At 31.7% G+C, this 19,824-nt stretch overlaps 3 protein-coding genes across 3 annotated transcripts; 1 reads left to right on the top strand and 2 right to left on the bottom strand.

Annotated features, from left to right (window-relative positions):
* Positions 1 to 1,071: 1,071 nt before the first annotated feature.
* On the bottom strand, positions 1,072 to 7,600 carry LOC129799573 (arrestin domain-containing protein 17). Its single transcript, XM_055843595.1, has 4 exons — positions 7,173 to 7,600; positions 6,558 to 7,030; positions 1,705 to 2,073; positions 1,072 to 1,642 (listed from the first exon to the last, which is right to left on the bottom strand). The coding sequence occupies exons 2-4, from the start codon at positions 7,011 to 7,013 to the stop codon at positions 1,445 to 1,447; spliced, it is 1,023 nt and encodes a 340-aa protein (XP_055699570.1). The 5' UTR covers positions 7,014 to 7,030; positions 7,173 to 7,600; the 3' UTR covers positions 1,072 to 1,444.
* A 3,499-nt stretch (positions 7,601 to 11,099) lies between these two features.
* Positions 11,100 to 16,874, top strand: LOC129799578 (fumarylacetoacetate hydrolase domain-containing protein 2). Its single transcript, XM_055843602.1, has 4 exons — positions 11,100 to 11,281; positions 11,345 to 11,732; positions 11,802 to 12,133; positions 16,648 to 16,874. Exons 1-4 carry the CDS (start codon positions 11,199 to 11,201, stop codon positions 16,805 to 16,807), a joined length of 963 nt encoding a protein of 320 aa, XP_055699577.1. The 5' UTR covers positions 11,100 to 11,198; the 3' UTR covers positions 16,808 to 16,874.
* On the bottom strand, positions 16,805 to 17,582 carry LOC129799584 (39S ribosomal protein L35, mitochondrial). Its single transcript, XM_055843609.1, has 2 exons — positions 17,438 to 17,582; positions 16,805 to 17,376 (listed from the first exon to the last, which is right to left on the bottom strand). The coding sequence occupies exons 1-2, from the start codon at positions 17,460 to 17,462 to the stop codon at positions 16,865 to 16,867; spliced, it is 537 nt and encodes a 178-aa protein (XP_055699584.1). The 5' UTR covers positions 17,463 to 17,582; the 3' UTR covers positions 16,805 to 16,864.
* Between the last annotated feature and the right edge of the window lie 2,242 nt (positions 17,583 to 19,824).

Here is a 19,824-nt window from a genome sequence, read left to right as displayed (position 1 = left end):
CTGAAAGATGTGTCATTTTACTCTGTATATTTTATTTAAAAAATTTGAAAAAACTAAAAATGTGAATTTTAGAAGCAAAAAGAGTTTCAAAAAATTTTTATATTTTCTCACCTAGCGCCTAAACTAAAAAAGATAATGAAGAATGGATGGTTTTTTCGACTTTATTGGATCATATTTCATATTTCATTTCATATTTTGATATCATTCATATTTTTGTGAAATAGAGAGGACTAACTCAAGGAAGTTGATCCCTTGTTATTCTTATTTCAGGAAAATTTGCTCATCACTTAGAATTACAAAGAGCCAATTAAACAAAATAATCATTTCCCTTTAATAAATAGTCATATTTTTCAATGATCTTTCCAATCCCCAATCTATATAATTACATTCTAGCATAGCATAATATGCTATGCTATGTAATTGAAAAATGCTTCGTATATTTAAATTTAATATTTTAAATTTTGTAAGACTGATTACTACACTTTAATTGAGATTACAATGCATAAATATTTAAATTTAAATTTCAAGTTAAAAAAAGGATTTACTATTCTGAGTTAAAAGTTTATAATTTTTTATAAGATCATCTCAAAATATTTTTTTAAATATTTAAATTGAATATTTAAAAAGTCCAAGTAATCAATTATTTTCAAACCAAATTATGATTTCAAGTTTTCAATGGTCCTTTTAACAGTTTTTCAAAATAAAATATTAAATTAAAATTAAAAATTTTGATAGTGCATTTGTGAATGATTTTAGGGTAGTTTGATTTGACTTGACATGTCTTTGAATTTTGGATGAAAATTAAGAAGTTAATCTCAACTGGGTAATAAAAAAGCAAAGATCGTTTTTTCCGTGAATTAATCACACGTTGTCCCACTTTCTAGATATTTTTTAAAGAAATTTAGAGGATAATGTAACATCAAGAAAAACCCTTATAAATTATCGAAATCTTAACAAGTTTTTTCTATTGAAACATTTATCACCAATTTAATATACACAAAGAGGAATAAAGAAATTGATATACTGCGTAATGAGAAACAATGGGCATGGGAAAAGAAAAAAAACAGCATATAATGGCACCCTAAATTATATTATTTCAATTAATACTTATTATTCACATATTAATGAAAATCTTTAAAATATTCGTAACTCAGAGAGCGCTCTTGCATCTCTCATTATTTCACTAGTAATGAAATGTTTATCCTCAAAATGGAACACTTACAAATTGCTCTTGTTCATGAATAATTATGATTTTGGGCAGTTTTCAACAGTTCAGTAACTTATTCATTTTTTTTTCTAATAGAGATTCGCCAAAAAGGTATCACAGAATGTGTATCGTTGTGTCTGGACAAAAATAAATGGGACAATTTGCAGAAAGTTCCTTAAGGATAATTGTGAGTTAAAATTAGTTTAAGGCACAGTAATGTTGCAACACAATCGACTATCAGTTATTTTCGTTCTTCTCATGCAACCATGGTCGGAAGATTGGTAAAGTGGACGGATAGTGAGTCTCAGGCTTCAGTATCGATTCTGGCCAGGTGTTTGAAATGTCACCTGAAGTATTGCGGAATGGATACGTGGCTAGCACTATGGGAAGTTGGAGTTTGATCTGCTTTTCCAAGGATTTAGGCTCCACAATGAACTGAAAATTTGTTCATAGGATTAACATAGACATCCCATTGGAATTTTAAATTAAAAACTTACAAAGACATCGTACTGAATCCTAATAATATGGCACCCTTTGAGATTCGTTGGCGGCAGAGGAGGAACATAGAGAGTCTCATTTTGCCACTCATCTACGCCTCCTGGACGAACTTTTCCTCTGGTAATTGTAACAAGATCCCTCTTTTCCGTCTGCACCACCTTTCCACGTGCCACATATTCAATTGTCTCCGTGAGGGATGCTTTAGTACTCTTGATTGTAACATTGCTGCCATTGGATACAAGAGCTGACACTGAGATACTCTCTCCGGGAACGTAACCACCTCGATCCAGAATCACACGGCACTTAACAGCTCCACCACCTACACAAGCCACCCCCAATTTATGCTCGATATCGCACTTAAACGGTTGCTGTTGAAAAATATTTTAAAAAAATGTTTTTAACATTAGCTCTAAATAAAAAAAAAATACATTGCCCTATTCCGAAATTATTAAAATATTTAAAGCTTTACGTTTTTGAGTTTTAACGGCCTACACGAGTGTTAATCTATCGATTTTTCGCAAAAATTGTGGTAATCTGTCGATCTTTAGTAAGGATCGTGATGATCCACCGATCCTTTGAAAAAATCATGTTGATCTTTACAAATATCGTCCAATTTTCTTGATCTCTGAAAAAGTCGTATCAATCTGCCAATCAATCGTGTAACAAGATTGTTCCGATTTCCAAACTATTTATTAATTATATTAATGGATCATATCGATCCGTCGACTATTGCAAACGTCCTTATTGATCCTTTACAAAAAACTTGCCGATCTGTTGATGCAACCAACGATCAAATCACCGTTGAATTTATATTCATTCGAGTCTTAAATTTTAATATTTTAATGTCAAAGATCTTAACTCTTTTCAGACTGTAAAACAAATATTAAAAAACTTTGTATAAAATATCTAAGCTCAGGAATTTATCGGGCTCATGCAAAAAATATCCTAGATTTGGATAACCTTATAATTTTAAATCAATAAGAAGGATCGCATTTATATCTATTCTAATAAAAAATGTTTTTCTTTTACCTTTGGGTAAAAAAATTAAAAAGAGGTTAGGGTAAATTAAGCTAATTCAAAGCCTGCTCCAAATGGAAATTTTTCGCTACTCCAAATGGAAACGTCATTGTTTTCACGATAAATACAATACTAAATTATTATATTTATATATTTTCAAGCATTTTATACTCGCATATTTTTTCTTGTATTTAAGAAGTTTTCAAATTATATCTAAAGAATTTTCACTAAACAGTAACATTCTAGCAGAGTCAAGGAGTAAATTTATTTAATTCTCTTCAGAAAAAATATGAATTTAATGTGTTAAATCTTCTGTCAAAGTTAAAGCGTCTGGAAATGGTTTTGAATTAGGACATTTACCCTAATATTATTTTACAAATTGTGCTTTTGAGATTATAAAGTTTTTAATTATTTTAAACATTTAAACAATAAAAAAATATATTTAAATAAAACTTGAAGTATGCAGTAAAAAGAATTTTTTCTGGCCAGTAAAGGATATAAAATAAATATGTTGATGAGCAAAACAAAATATTAATTTTTAGGTCAGTAAAAATTTTGAACGTAAAAAGTAATCCTAAACTGTTTCTTTTTAATTGTCTCATAATTAGCAGTCTCTAAAGAAGACATTATAGCACTTTTTCTAGATTGCATCACTTTTTATTCTGTCTTAATGCCTTCTAAGCAATAGCGCATTATTAAGGGAGTGTCCTTTATTACAAGGTCAAAAGAAGTCTGTATTTCTATTGCTCTAATAGATGTATAAACTATCTTAGGATTATGCCATAAAAAAGTCAGAAGCCAATTCAAAGTACTTCCGAAGATCCAAAACTCTGAAGCAGGTTTTTTTTAAATTTATTTATTTTATTTATTTATTATACAGTTAATGCCCCTGTCGGAGTAAAACGGTTTGGGACTAAAGAATTTATATAGTCCATTTTCTTCACTTCTAGTTCATACGATTTTATCGAATCAGAGAAAAAATTAAGAAAAATCTCATTGACCGAACAAATCGAAAAATATTTGATATCTTCAGAATTAAATAGTCTTCGATACTTCAACTAAAATAATTTTTGTAAACCTATTTTTCTATCTTTTACAATATGATAGACAACATTTTGTCTCAAAAATGCATTTTTTTTAACATAAACACTGTAACGATTTTAAGATGTGTTACTTAAAAAAAAAATTAAGAAGATTAATCGTTTCTTGTCTTCTAAAAAAGTCGCGAAAAAACAACACGTTTTTAGTCTCCTGGGGCAACTCCCTTAAGTTAGCTTGAGAAATTTCACAAGGTTAAACCCAAAATTCCTGTCGTACTTCTATTCTTTAAATTTAAGAATTTATTAAAGTTCGATTTAATGTTTAATTTTTAAAAATCCCAGGTTTGCTTCTTAAGAATCGATAAATCTTGAATTTTAAACGAGCCATTTTTAATAATTTTTCTCCGAGCTATTTAATCATTAAATAAATTAGAAAAGACTAGTAAAATATAATGTTCAATTTTTTTATTTACATTTGTATCAAGAGTTTTATAGAAATTTTAAATCTGATCTAGTACATTCCTTCATTGCTCAGTATTTTGTTATCAAAAAAAATCTTCATTCGGGTTCCTCGCCTAATTTTTGTTGAATTTCTTTGAGTAAATGTAATACTCATTAAGAAATATTCTAAAATATTTAATCAGTTCAAACTTCAAAGTAAAATAAACTGAAGCAGTAAAAATTGTAAAGAAAATTGCCTTGTTTTAGCACACAAAAAAAGAAAGTTCGTTAATAGAAATTAAGAAAAATATAAAAGAATGCTTTTTATATTTAATCGGACTTTTTTTAGGAACAAAAAGTACCTGATAGAATTAATATTGTAAATTACAATATTGGATTTGGAATATATCAGGTACTGAAATACCACATTTCCAAGTATACACAGGAAAAAATATTTCGTAAATGTTTGTGAATTTCTTGAGGACTAACGGAATACTCACAAATCGTATAATTTACAAAAAAGGTCGTAAAAAACTTTGTAGTTTTTTTCACAAAAATTGTTCGTAACATGATCACTTGAGAAGCATTTTATATTCTTTTACAAGCATTTGGTCGTAAAATTGTTCGTAAAATTTTGTCATTTGTTCGTAAATGTCTTGCCAGACAAATAAAAATGTACGAAAAATGTAAAGAACAAAAAATGCTCGTTAAATTATCAAGTTATGAATAATGTTTGTGAAAAAAGTACAAACTTTTACGAACATTTTAGTGGCTTATACGATTTATGCCCTAGACACACTTACGACTTAAGCCGAGAGACGACTTAGTTAGTGAAAAATTATGGAAATGTAGTTTAATCATTATTTCGAATATATGTAATTACGCTAAGCCGTCTCTCGTTTAATCCTCAGATCTGTCGAGGCCCTAAGGGCCCTAAGGTTAAGAACACCATAACGCTCTGGTAGACAGCTTCAAAAGTTATATGTTTAAGAACTGCATTTTTTGAGTACAAAAAAGATTGCCAATTTTTGTCAAGCCATTATTCTTTAAGAGCACGAGCATGATCCCGAAGTTAAAGTTTAAAATCTGCACTTATCCTTTAAATTTATTAATATAATTTGTTTAGAATGGTGGTGTAAAAAAATAGAATAAAATTGTATCGTGAACAAAGATGTTATATCAGAAAAACAGATAATTTTTCGCCGGGTAAAGATTAGGTCTCAGTCTTTACATTGAGGTATCTGCATTTCCGTCTTGGGAGTTAACGGTTATCATAGGATATTTGACTTTATCACTGAATTATTCTTATTCAGGTAATTCATAATGAGGAAAGACTTTATGCGTACTACATTCCTTTTACAATGTTTTTCGTATTAAACCAAAAAAACTTATTTATAAAATTAAAATTGGACTTTCTATATCAAATTTAAAATCAAAATTAATGATGATTAATGAATGAAAATTTAATTCAATAGTGATAGTTTTTTTTAACTAAAATATTATAAGGATTTATCTCCTAATTCATTTAAAAAATTGCTGAGAAAAAATCATTTAATTTTTTTGGTTTTGTTACACATCTTCTTAAGGTATCGTGTAATGAATGAATTCTATTTTTTCTGTGCCAAGATTTGTTTGTTTATATGAATATCGTGCATGATTTTATGCATTTTAATTGTGAATTAATATTTTGTGAGAATATTAATAAATGTATTTAATTATATTGTCTTTAATTAGGTGAAATTTGCAACCGTTAACCACCCTTCGGAGCATTCAATTCATTCAATTAGATTCAACTACTTATTCTATTCGTAATAATAGACCTCTAATTGAGAATTCTAAGGCCTTAGTGTATGGCAGTTTGGTATAAATCTTTACTTTTAAAATATTACGAGCTAAATATTTTCGAGGATCAGTCTGAGCCTATTTGAGCCATAAGGTCACAAATTACCATCCATTAACTTGATTAAATTAATCCATTTGATCGCGCTATAATCGTTTTTATCTTCTCTTATCTAGATCGCATTCTGGAGGAAAAAATTCTTCCTCCTTAAGTTCAAAACTTAATTAAAGGATCACGAAAGAACTATCTATCGCAATTCTTTCCATTCCGAGAAAAATGCAATCGTATTCATATAGCACTATCCATATTCAAATAAATATTTCATCACGTAAAATATTCTAGTCCTAGCGCATTATCTGATTGGCTAGATCTTGTAAGCCTTCATAATCAATCAGAAAGCATATGGATAATTTTCGTAACAGATTAGCGAACTTTCGATAGGTTTTACGAATCAAATAAGAATTTAAAGAAAGCTTTAGTTTAGTAAATGGTGGAATAGGGCCTTGAAACGTACAGATAGTATGGACGGTTCCATGTTCAAATCAATTGGATTCATGACAATGAACACTTGATGGTTTTTGTGGATGAGTCCAGATGGTTCTCTCAGAGCTGCCTTGCAGTAGTACTGGATCCAGCCGTATCGTCCAAGGAATGTCGATGGTAGTCCAAGTGGAAGACCCAGTTTGAAGGGGAAACTGTGGATTCCGGGTGACAAAATGGATGGCTCATGGTCTGAATCACCCAGAAGGCGCATTCGGAAATCAATGTAATTCTCCTTGTCATACGTCCTCTCCTGTCTGGCCGATCGCACCTGAACCACACCTTCGCCCATTACATTAAAATGCAGACTTAGCACAGGGGTCTCATGCTGCAACTGGAGCAGTACCCTCCCGGACAGAAACTGTCCCGGAAAGTACAGGAGTGATGTGTTGTCGAAGAGTATGAGAAACTTAAGGAGTTTTCGTGGCATCTTGTTTTTCTTCTTTCCTAACAATAGCAAAGGCAACAGAGTATTCAATCAGCCATACTGATAAAATTATGCAATGGGCTCGTTTTCACCCACGAATTTAAACAATAATAGTATATGAAGTATGGAAGAGAATGAATATGTGTGGAGGAAGTAGTTTACCTTGTCGGAGATCTCTTTAAAAAATTTTTTTAATGAATCTATCGAATTTCTGCAAATTAATCCCCAATATCTATACCACTCACAAAGTCACAATTATACCGTGTTAGGAGATCACCAAGCAACAATGCCACATTTAATGCAATTATCCACAACTTCTGCGTGTCTCTTCGTTGACTTCAAATCAAGATTACCACCATTTTGCTTTCACTTTTTATTCACTTGCAATCATTTAATTGCTACTAAAATATTAAATTATTGATCCAAAAACTATTTACTATCCAGATAATTTAATTTTTTTGCCGTAGAGACAGGAGAAAAGACCCAAATTCCTTCATCTGCCACTTTAAAGAGCTCCCGAGCGAGATTCACTCCCAGAAATCTCCACGAACACTGACTCAGGTATTGGGATTGGAGGTGATCTCGCCAACACCAACGAAGCAAGAGGCATAGAGAAACAAGAAATGTTCATATAGAACAGGTAATTTATAGATACAGTTATGTATAGTTGTAATGTTACGTCATTATTTCTTACACAGGTGAGTCTAAGACGGTGTGCGTCTCGTGTTAAATGAGATCGAAAGGTAAGTAAGACTGCAACATTTTGATACATTTTTAGTAAATTTGATTATAAATTTTGTTAAATAGACAGATAACTACAAGAGAAGTTTTTTTTCTAATGCATAAAATTGCATAAAAATATTTTTCTGAAAAAATTATAAAGATGAACCATCTGGCTAGGTATGACATGATCAAATTTTCTTACAGTGATCACAATCGAAGATTTTAAGACCATTTAGAAATTTTAGCTGAGATTTTTAACAGTCTCATTTCCTAATTCATTGGAAACTTTTTTTGAAAATTGATCAGATGATCAGTAAAAAACAAATTTGTGGAATACAAGGGAAACTAGAACAAAATTTGTCAAAATAGATTTTTATTTTTTACAAATTTTCAGGAATAGAAAAAAAATTACTGCTCTACAACTTTTCTGACGACAATTTTCCTCTATTTCGATAGAAATAGAGCAATTCTTTGAACGTCGATTTTGGGGAAAATCTCAAAACTTCTGGGGCAAATTTGGTCAGACTTTTAATAATATTGTGACGTATCACTCTTGCAAATTCAAAAAATATACAATTAACATTATATATTTTGTTTTAGGAAATTTACTCCTTTACAGCTTAGTAAAAAATCATTTATTTTAACGAGGAATATGCTGTATAAATTAACGTAATAAGTATTGATATTTTCTGAGAGAATATTATTTTGAAAATGGGACTAAAAATTTCAATATAAGGTAAAGTACTCTCACTCGACCGAGTTCCTCAACTCGACCGGTGGGTCAATTTTTTAATGTTTCATGGTCAGTTTCGTTAATTTCTATGAATTTTCCACTTATTCGTATTATTCATGGAATGATTGACCTATTAATGTTAGATCATACCCAAAATATTATAACAAATATAAATAAATTCAATAAATAAGTCTCACGGTCGAGACGAGGAACCGGTCGAGCGAGGGAATATATTAATTTTTTAATCTTCCATATTTCTTGCTTGAATCCCTTAAAAGCTTTGTAAGTTTGAGAAAGTTCATGAAGGTTATCCTGTGGTAAGAATTTGAGGCATCAGTTTCTTTTAAGAATTTTGCAATGCTGAATTTTAAATTATTTTTTTCAGTAAATTTGGCCCAGTCTCAAAGTCTATTTTCTTGGCAAAAAAATAAGAAGTTATGATCTATTTTAATATAAAGAGATTTCTAATCACTTTTTAGTGTTTTACCGACCAATGTGAATCCAACAAATCCGTTAATTTACCGTTTTTTACCAAAAAATATTTATCTCTTCATGATTTTATGAAAAATAGGAAATTAGATATGAGCTGTATACATAACACATAATTAAGGCATCAGTTTAAAATAAACTTTTCTTCATGCAGAGTGTTCCCTTTATTAATTTAATTCTCAAATAATTTCTTACACTTTAAGTCTTTGAAGAGGAATTGAAAGTTGATTCGTATTCGTATTTTTTTAATGCGCTATACTTCAATTATTTTTTTCTAAAATTTTCATTTTTTTATTCCAATTAAGAAAAAGAATGATTGCAGTAATATGAGAGAAAATTAAATAGTTATTTAGTTCTCCACTGTCGATTACTCAACTTCTGGAATTATTAGTAAATAGAAAAAGCCCCACAATTAGGTATTTACATTAATAATGTATAACAAAAATGAAAAAAAGCATTAAAGGGGGTTTCCCTAATTAGGACGCTAAAATTCAAGCCTCTTTCGCGATTTTTTTTAGGAGACAAAGAAGCGACCTTTTTACTTGAAATTTTGGATATATATTTCTTACATATTTAAAAGGCTTAAATACACTTTTTCTAAAAAAAAAAGCAAAATGGCGAACTAATGAATAGTTTGGTGTAGCGCCTCGTAGCAACATTCTCTAATTGACGAAAAATTCGCAATTCGTAATTCTTGTCCGAGAAAACGCAACTAAAAATATTTTTAATTCTCACAAGTAAGAAAAGTAAGAAATTAAGAAAATCTTGAAATCGTAACTTTTTTCAGTGTTCTTTAAAAAAAAAAACATGCATTTTTTTAAACAAAATTTGAATTTTAACATGTTATAATAACATTTAATACTGAAGAAAAAAGCTTTCATTTATAGTCTATCAATTAAGTTTTTTTTTGGTTTTTTTTTGAGAGAAATTGCAAAAATAAAAAAGTGGATAAAACACGCTTCAAAGTTTTGATTGTTCTCCTGAACGTATACAAATCTGCTCGATGCTTCTTTGTTTTCGTCTCCATATATTGTAAAATACTTCGTATGAGCTTCTAAAATATTTATGGTATATTCTTAGATAAGTTAATCTGTCTATTTAAGCAATGAAAAATATAGACCTCTTTTAATTTTGAAATTAAGGTAACCCCTCTAAAATTGGATATCTCTATCAAATTTGATTTATTTATTACTGTTTTGTACAATTATATAATTTTAATGCTCTAAAGGACTTTAAAAAGGGACAAAATATTCAATTACCTATGGATACAATGCTTTACAATAGCAATTAAAAAATATATTTTTTCTTTCTTTTTTTTCTAAAGAAAATTATTAGGCAGTTTCAAGAGTTAGTCGCATTAATCGGAATGAAACTTAATACCCTGCACAGATTTCATTGAAATTCTGCATAGTTTTTCTAAAGAAAATTACTTAAGCCAAAGATTTCTTTTCCTTTGATTTGCAATTAATTTATATATATTTTTTTTAAATATTATTATTTTTTTATTATGGATCCATCTGAAAGGTGATTGCCCCGCAATATTATTATTTTGGACCATTCAAAATTTCTAGTTTAATTTCAGCCTTTTAAAATATTTTCGTTTTTTTTATACTTTTAAGAAAACTGTTTTTCGCAAGTAGCCTTTTGAGGGGTTTGATGTTGATGGCTTTGAATGCAAGAAAATTAAATAAGAGATTCCTTCCATTTGTTAAGAGTTTCCCGCCAAAAGTTTCACTGAATTGTAGCCCTACTTTGAACAATTATGAAGGTTCCAAAGTTGTGTAGAACTTCTAAATACTTTTTCAATGATCCAGTCCTCTTTATGTAAATTAATTTACTAAAACAATAATTAAATTATTAGAAAAATCTTGTAAAACAAAGTTTACCTTTGAAATTTGTACGATTTTTTAATAGTTTAAATTAGGATATTTTACTAAAAGCAAAAACAAAAGATTCCTCTAAGTATCCTTCTGGTATTTATTATTAAAATATTTTTTTCTATGAAAATTATAAGACCAAGAAAGATAACATTCAGGAAAACTTCCCTCCAAAAAAATGTATTTTATTTCTTTTCTTATTTTAAAAGGCCTATTCAACGGTTTTATTTTCATAATTTTCTGAGGCCTATTCATGCTGTCTCTTTCACTCTTCAGCGATCAGCCGGTTTCTCCAAGAAGCACAAAAAATTCTAATATCACTCACACATTATAATTCTCAAAGAATATTATCAGAAAATACAGAGAATGTCATTTTCTTTAGTGCGTAAAATTTGTGGTCATTCCCAGACGTGGCGACAGATTGAAGGGACTTTTGTGAGGCATTTGAGGTAATTATTAATTTTAATTCGTCAATTCCAAAGAGTTTACAACGCTTTTGATTGAATTCCCAGCTTATCATCTTTAGCAGCAATGAGATTCATCCAGTACAGGAAGGGAAAAGAAGACACCACCCGTCTGGGTGTCTTATCAGAAGATGGAAAGAAGATTACATCTCTGTCTTCTTATGGGAATGACATGATAGAATTCCTGAAGAAAGACGTTGACCTCGGGGAGATTTCCAAGAAGGTCAGTGGACTTCCTTCGGAAGAGATGACAGGTGATGTAACCCTGCTGTCTCCAGTGTCAAATCCCGAGAAGATTGTCTGCATTGGCCTGAACTACCGTGGTCACTGTGAGGAGCAGAATTTGACTCCTCCCGTTCGTCCCATGTTCTTCAGCAAATTCGCCAGTACTCTCGTGGGCCCCACGGGATCAGTGATAGCCCACGAGATAAGCACAGTAAGAGAGCATAATAACTCAAGATAAGGCGAAAAAACACTCGAGCCGGTATCTCTTGTATCTCTGCAGCAAATCGATTGGGAAGTAGAACTGGCCGTTGTCATTGGAAAAACTGCCAAGAAAGTGCCGAGGGAGAAGGCTTATGACTACGTCTTTGGCTATTGCGTGGCTCAGGATATCTCTGCCAGGGATTGGCAGAAAGTCCTGAACAACAAGCAATTCCTCATTGGCAAGTCAATGGACACCTTCTGCCCTCTGGGTCCGGCGATTGTCCACAAGAGTCTCGTGCCAGATCCTCACAATCTCAAGATTCGCTGCAGCATCAACGGAGTCCAGAAACAATCAGGGAATACCAATGAACTCATCTTCCGGATTGACGACATCATCAATCGTCTTACTCAGTAAGTTTCCGTCTAAACCCCTTTGATTATCCGTATCTAGCATTTTGTGATAAAAAATTTGAGCTTTAACCCTTCTGACCTCAAGTACAAAAGAGGTCAAAAACAGTTCTGACCGTTCTGACTATCTGAATTTGATAGGGAGCACGTAAATGGTATGATTTAACTCTTCTGATCATAACAGCTTCATGAAATGACCACTAGTGGCGCTGATAAAAATTATCAAAAATGGACATAAATTTCTCTAGTATCTAGGAGCCATAACAGAGCTTCACAGCTCCATGCATTAGCGCTTTGACGCTAACTGACTTCTAATATTCTCCTGCTCCCGAATTTACCACCAAAATTGTCATATGACATTGTCATATTGTTACAGAATTCCTCTACTGAATCTGAAATAGCATAATTTTAATTTAATTCCCTTTATTTTGAAAATCTGAGATGAATAAGATAAAAAAGTCGTAAGAACGATACCTAAAGTAAGAACGCTATCTAAAATACATAACCTAAAATTTTCTTCATGGTTATGCTGAAGGTAAGGCTAAAATTTCAGGTTAGAAAATGGTAAAATTTATAAACACGTTTTAATAAATTTTCTTTTTGTTATTTCTATTGATCAAAAAAAAAACATTGAAGATTCTTAACCACAAAAAAGGCAAAAAGTGTCTTAAACTTTTGAGGTTAAGCTCAATACAACCTAAAAATTTTCATTCGAATATGGAAAAAAAGCTAATGATAAGTCTAGATCAGCTTATTGTAGGTGAGATTCTTAACGTGAGCAAACTTGGATTGCGTACAAATTCGATTTGGAACTTAAGATGAGAGATTGAACAAAAAATTGGAATCCAATTTTTGAAAAACTGCAAACTTTTATTTAGGGTAGAGTCAGCCCTTTGGCCATCGAAAGTAAAATCACTTTTATTGTTTATTTAGAACAGGAAAATGGGTCTAATTTCGTGACCTCTAATCTAACGAATCAGAAAACCATATTTGATTTTGTATCGACTTGATTAATTCTAAGTTATTGAAAGAAATTCTGGACAAGGTAAACAATCACTTAAAAAAACATGGGATTCTTAAGAAACTTGTTAATGTTAAGAGAAATTGTTTTGCAATATTTCATATTTTTCATGAAAATATTTGATGTTATTCAATGAAAGTCCATTTCTTAATTAACTAAATTTTATTAAGATATCATCCTTAATAAGATTTTCTAACAAATTAAATGAAAATCGGATGTGGCTAAAAGAGGTTACTGTTTTCGGCTGTGTAAGTACTTTTAGCCATTCATTTTCCCATAAATTTTACACGCGGCGCACCTCACGGTTTTCAGTAAAAACAATCGTGACTTTTGACTGATTTTTACATCAAATAGAAAATGTGCAAAAAGTCGTTTAAAATACTCTAATAATAACATAAAATTGGCGTTTAATAAAAATAGAACTTGTGTTGTGTATTTGTGAAAGTTTTCGGGAGCTATTTCTTCTGTTATTTTATTAAAATTCTATTGGAAACAAGTGGCCAAAAGTGCTTACACACAATGGCCAAAAGTGCTTACAAAGTGGTTAAAACTACTGAAACATGCATAGTTGCATAAAATGCATTTTTCACTAAAATATCCAAAAAAAAATTTAAGAAATCTCTTGGATTATTAGGAAGAAACGGCTTTGAGGTGTCTTTGTACAAAATTTTATTTTATTTACAAAAAGAAGATTACAAAAATTACAAGCACATGAAACCTTAAAGTGGCTAAAAGTACTTACTCCACCCTAAATCAAAATATCTAGGATGTATATGAACTGACAAATAGATGATAAAGGCTATAATAATAAATAAATAAATAAAATAATAAATAAATAAATAAAAGATGATATTGGCTAGAATCTCCTCTATAATTTTACCTCAAAACTTGATCTTTTCAGTTGCTCGATAGCCGAGATTATTCAATTTATTTGTTTTGGAACACGTTTTTGACTACAGTGGGCCTTTTGACCTCGTGACGAACTACGACAGTATCAAAGAGTGATTGAATTTTGTAAGAATTTCCTTTTAACCCTTTATTTTAAATAACGAAATCGAGTGAAAGCGGTCATATCAGTACCTGCGTACTTTCGCAGCGGTATTGTGGGGAAAATAAATTTTACACTAAATCGATAAAATCTGACAGACATGACATAATTTGAACAAAAAATTATGCTTGGACAAACAAAATATAGATATAAAATGTCCTTTACAATTATGCCGAAATAATCATCAAACAAAATCGGTTGAGCAAGAGTCGAGATAATTGAGTTTATGAATTATATAAAAATTGCTTTTCGATTGTGGCGCTCCTAGTCCTAGCGCTGGACTTACGAAGTTCAAATGTTCTACAAAGTTGTAGCGCTTTGCAATACCTTTAATTTGCGCCCTCACTCGTCAAAATCAGTTAAATAGAACCGGAGATATGGCGTTTATAACCCATTCATTACCATGGTATTATACATCATACGCAAATTGAGTGATTTTAGATGATTTATTTCTGGGGGTCTCAGTGGCGCAATAGGCAAGATCGTTGGTTCTTGGGCGGATGAGATCTCTGGCTCGACTCTCACAGTTGTGAGTTCAAGTCCCGCCCGGTGCAAATCTGAATGTTTAGAAAAATACATTGTCACTGTAATATAACGTAATAAAAATGCACCGCCTTTGCCCAAAAAAAACTCCGGGAGCATGGAAGAAGCATCCACATCACGGGGAAGGCGCTCCTGGGCGGTTCTCTCATGGACTTAGCGGATTCTTCCAACACGGAATACAACAGCAGCAATATAACATAATTACATTGTAACAAGTATTTCGACACGATTAATAATAATAATTTCTGGGCAATTGATATTCGAATTGCTGTCGGGAATGGATTTTTAGTTACTTTAGTCCTTCAATTACTTGGAAAAAATAGTCCGATAGAGATAGAAATGCATTTTGTTGTTCTTTTTTCGCTTCGCGGAAAGTCATGCAAAATTTTTGTTCAAAATTACAGACGGAAAATACGACATCCCGTCGAATTTGTTAAAAGTGGCCTCTTTCCTCTTTCTTCATTTTAATTCTAGTTGCCAATTTGTGTTCTTGGATAGTTATTCTATCTATATCAATAATGTTTGTAATGAATTAATGTACAGAATTTAAATTCAGTGACCGTTAAGGGGCTGCGATTTGCTTTTTTTTCTTCATAACTTTAACACTTTTTGGGAGTAAAAATATATCAACATTTTTCAATGTTAATTTTACACCTTTTGAGGGTAAAATCAACATGAAAAAGAGTAACTTTAACCCATAATACACCTAAAAAGGGTAATATTTACACTGATTTTGGATCAATACTGAAGGGTAAAATTAACATTTCCGGAATGTTATTTTGACTTTTTCGGATTTCTCTCAGTGTATAAATCTGATTTTCGATTAATATATCCGAATTTACCACATAAAAATATTTAAATTTGTCATATGGCATTGTCATATCGTTACAGAATTCCCCTCCAGGAAATCATTTTGTCTAAACTTACCTATGACCGGAAAATTCGCCATTTTGAATTATTGAGAATCAAAGGTCAGCCTCTTTGAAGGGCTCATATTTTAAACGATTTGGTTAAATTTGGATTTTTTGGAAAGATCTGGATTTTTCTTATCAATTGAATTTCTTATTAATTCTTTGTAATTGGTCAAGTAATCGTAATTGATTTATTTTTCCCGATTATTCCGTTTTATTTGCGCGTAAGTTATATTACTTAGCCAATTTTCTAGTTCAAATTTTTTTTCGATTTGCGGATGAATTTAATCGTTAAGATGATCGTTAATAAAACGGTATACCGTTTTTGTGTTACACAAAAAAAAACCGGCAAAAATATAATTCACGTATAGCTCTATCTTGTGAGTTCGAGCATTTCGCAAAGTTGGGACGCCTTGCCATCTCTTTTGTAATAAAAGCGTTGCAGGAGGCGGGGCCTATTTTTCTTCGGCAATGTATTATGAACATTCTTTCAGAAACGGGGTTGAATGAGAAAAAAGCGCTATTTTGCCTTAGATTTCAATATCTTAATTTTTTTGGGTTTGCAAAATTTAGACTAACATTTTCTATTAATCTATTTGAAACATCGGAAACTTCGAAGCTTAATGAAGTGTTTAATTATCTTAATATTGTACTAAAAAAAACAAATTGATTTTTTTTGGACTTCAAAAATTGTTTCATTTTCGTTTTTTCTATTAAATCAATTTTTAACGTTTATTTGGGCTCGCTTCGGATCTGTCGAAGATTTCAAGATCTAATTTCTAGAGCTAGATTCATAAATTTTTAATTCAGATCAGAGCTCCGAAAGTAGGCGTGGCCTAAAATTGCTTATTTGCGAATATGATTCAGGAGCCTAAACACTATTTTTCTCATTAAAAAAACTCAAGTCTTTCTCAAATCGGGCAGAAAACTTTAATCAGAACTAAATGCGGTTCCCAGTTTAAACTTAATTTAAAAAATCTTACCTTACTTTCAGGTCAATTACCTTACGTCCGGGCGACGTAATCCTAACTGGAACTCCTGGAGGCGTGGGAATGTTCCGCGATCCACCAGAGTACCTGAAGCCGGGTGATGTTATTGATAGTGAAATCGAGATTCTCGGAAAAATGACCAACCCAATTATCAAGGATGAATAGTACCTAAAAATCTATTTCTTCTAAATGTTTTTCCACAAGGTTAATAAATGGTGCAAATCAGTAATAATCCGTCCTCTTTTTTGTGTAGAAACATTCCTCGCGAGAGTGATAGGGACGATAGGGATCATCTACGTAGTATTTAGGTGTCCTCCAGAATTTCGTTACCATCTTGTCCAGCATCCAAGCCTGTGTCGAATTCACAAAGACGTGCTTCCTCAATCTCCTCTTCTGATTAGCTGATTTCCGCCACATGTGCTTGTGCCTTCCCGTTCTAGTTCGAATCCAAATTCCCCAATCCAGTCGGTAGAATCTCTTAAGAGCAGCCTTGACGGATTTCCTCTTGCCGCTCCTCATTGAGAACTTGGTCACTCCACGGTTTTGACTAACACTGACGGAATTGGCAATGGTCAAGATGCGAGGATTACAGCTTAGACTTAAGGGCGACAGTGAAGGAAGCTGGTGAGTCGGGATCGGGGCTGAGAGTGACGATAAATTTCTGGGAAGGATCTTGGAGTATGTTGTTGATGCATTTACACTGGCTCTGCAAAGTGTTGCACTCCATCGGCAAGCTAAAAATAAAGTAACCTTAATAATGTTTCGACTTTTCCAATATTTTTTCAATAGTTTTACCTATATTTGTTGCTAATCGCAACATTTCCAAAATATTTCTGCAATTCTTCTCTTATTTTTATTGTGAGGTTATGTTCACGGCACGAATGACAGTTTCGGCGCCGCCGGCGACGAACTGAGCAACTGCAGCACATTTTGAGCTAAAAAGGCCTATTGGAAAAGGATAAACCTAAGAAACTTTTAGTTCACGTGATTCTTTTTTATCCATATACAATTAAGCAATCTATTATTAACAATATTTAAAGAAAAAGTTAAATACATTTAAAATAAAGAACAGTTTACTAAAGGGTTTTATACGCTGAGAGCAGAAAAAGCACTCATTGAAATTGCGCAAAAATAAAAATTTCTTATTCAAAATCTTCCCTCTTCAACTTTACTAAAAATTCGTCTTGCTCCGTTTTGCTCTATTTCCAGTGAAAATATTTTTCGTATTGGAAATTTAAAAAACTTTCGTAAAACTTCGACAGAGAAAAATGAGAAAAATATATATTAAAAATATTTTGACACTTGTAGGGGGGGGGAGGCTTTGATCGTTCGCACATACGCTACCTTCAGACACTTCATATTTCTCCCATATTCCTTTATGAATCTCACATATGGCTATATATTGTAATAGCTAACCTTAAATCCCATCTTTTGAGAAAAAATTGAGAGTCTAATCCTTTTTTCCTAGTTTCAGGAAGCAAAAAATAAAAACAGGTCCAAAACTGTAATTTTGCTGTGCAATATTTCATACGATTGTGCAGAATTAATATCACTTTTCTGAAAAACTACTATCACAAAGGGTAGAAGGGTTATTAGGAATCAGATTTATGTAAAAATCTTTTAGGCTGAACAGGCACTTTTTGTGGGTGGAACAAAATTCACAAACTTGACTCAGATTCATTGATCGCACATAGAAGACATGGCTTCTCTCACATTTTCCAAGAAATTTCATTTTAGATGCGATCCCTCATATTCACATCTATTGTAATCTACCGATTTGATCCACCACTAAAAAGGAAAACTTAAAAATCGTAAAGTCGATAAACAAGAAGTAATTTGACTCAAATAGGCTGCAGTTGAGTAATTATTAAGCAATTTTGCATTTCTTTGATATAAAAATATTTTTCAAGCTTGCACAAACTGAATGTGCAATGAAAGAATCACATCTGCAATAAGCTCATACAGTTTACAACTGGTTTTTGACAATCTTTGACATAACCTCACTATTGTGTTGTTTTGCATGACAAAGAAAAGAAATTGTCCGTAAGAAGATGTTTTGTGAAAATTTTAGCTTGTTCACCTGCTGAAGCTCAATATCTGTGCTAAATCCCGATTCCTGCAGCTGCAGGAACAGAGAAATCTTCAATGATGCGCATTCAAACGTTTTTGTGCATATCCAGCTCCATGGAGGAATGGTGGAATCTTGTGTGGTCTTCTCGCTTGCAGAGTTTTAGTCAATTTTTAGCTTTAAAAACTTATTGATTCGTGTAAATTTGGTGATATTTGGACTTTTCAAGAAAGTATTCATCAGATTTAATCGTTTCCGGAGTGAAATTCTCGTAGAATCAAGCAAAAAAATGGTTTTTAATGTCAATAAAACATCTCTCAGAAAAGTTCCAAAAAAGTGATATTAAAATGTTTTATTCCTTATAAAACGGTTTAATCAAGTAGATTAGAGTTCCCTTTAAACAATGATGTGCAACTTTTAGTGTCCGGTGCAAAATTTACGGTGAAAATGGGGTGTTCAATGATGGCGTGAATCGTGTGCGATAATAGAAACTTGATTCATCTATCGGACAAATCGCCATTAAATTTTCATTTTCCTCTGGAGCAAAATCTAAGGATTTCCTGGGATTTTGTTTGGTGGGATTATGAACCTTATAAGTAAGACATTATTTTGGCATAGTTGGAGAATCCATATGGTTTGCATGATAGTCAGAAAAAATCACTGAACTTGGACATCATTTTTGTGTGCGAAAGTTCAAAGCCTCCCCCTAGTAAATTTTGCAATATTTATTTCTCTACTACAAAAAGGAATTTTCATATAATTTTGTTTTTTTACCACCACTTTTAGCATAGATTCTAGTTGTCATAGCAATAAATCTTCTAAAAATTTCTTCTGTATATTTTTGTTTTGTAAGAAATCGAAAAAATGCCAATATAGTATTATTATTGAGTTATTATAGTATTATCCAACTTGGAGTTGGAACTTGGAGTTGGAACAAAACCATTGAAGAGGAAGCAGTAGACAGAGAGAACTGAAGAGAATTGAGATTTTGCTTCAAATAAACAAGCCACTTATATATTTAAGAACTTGAATTAAAATAATACATTATTATGTTGAAAAGCAATTAGAGAAATATGTTGTATTCCAATCTTCTTAATCCACACATAACCCCTTT

Source organism: Phlebotomus papatasi, chromosome 1, assembly GCF_024763615.1.
Source record: "Phlebotomus papatasi isolate M1 chromosome 1, Ppap_2.1, whole genome shotgun sequence".
Taxonomy (NCBI): domain Eukaryota; kingdom Metazoa; phylum Arthropoda; class Insecta; order Diptera; family Psychodidae; genus Phlebotomus; species Phlebotomus papatasi.
The sequence above is the reverse complement of the archived record's forward strand: the minus strand, read 5'-3'. Positions and strand labels throughout refer to the sequence as shown.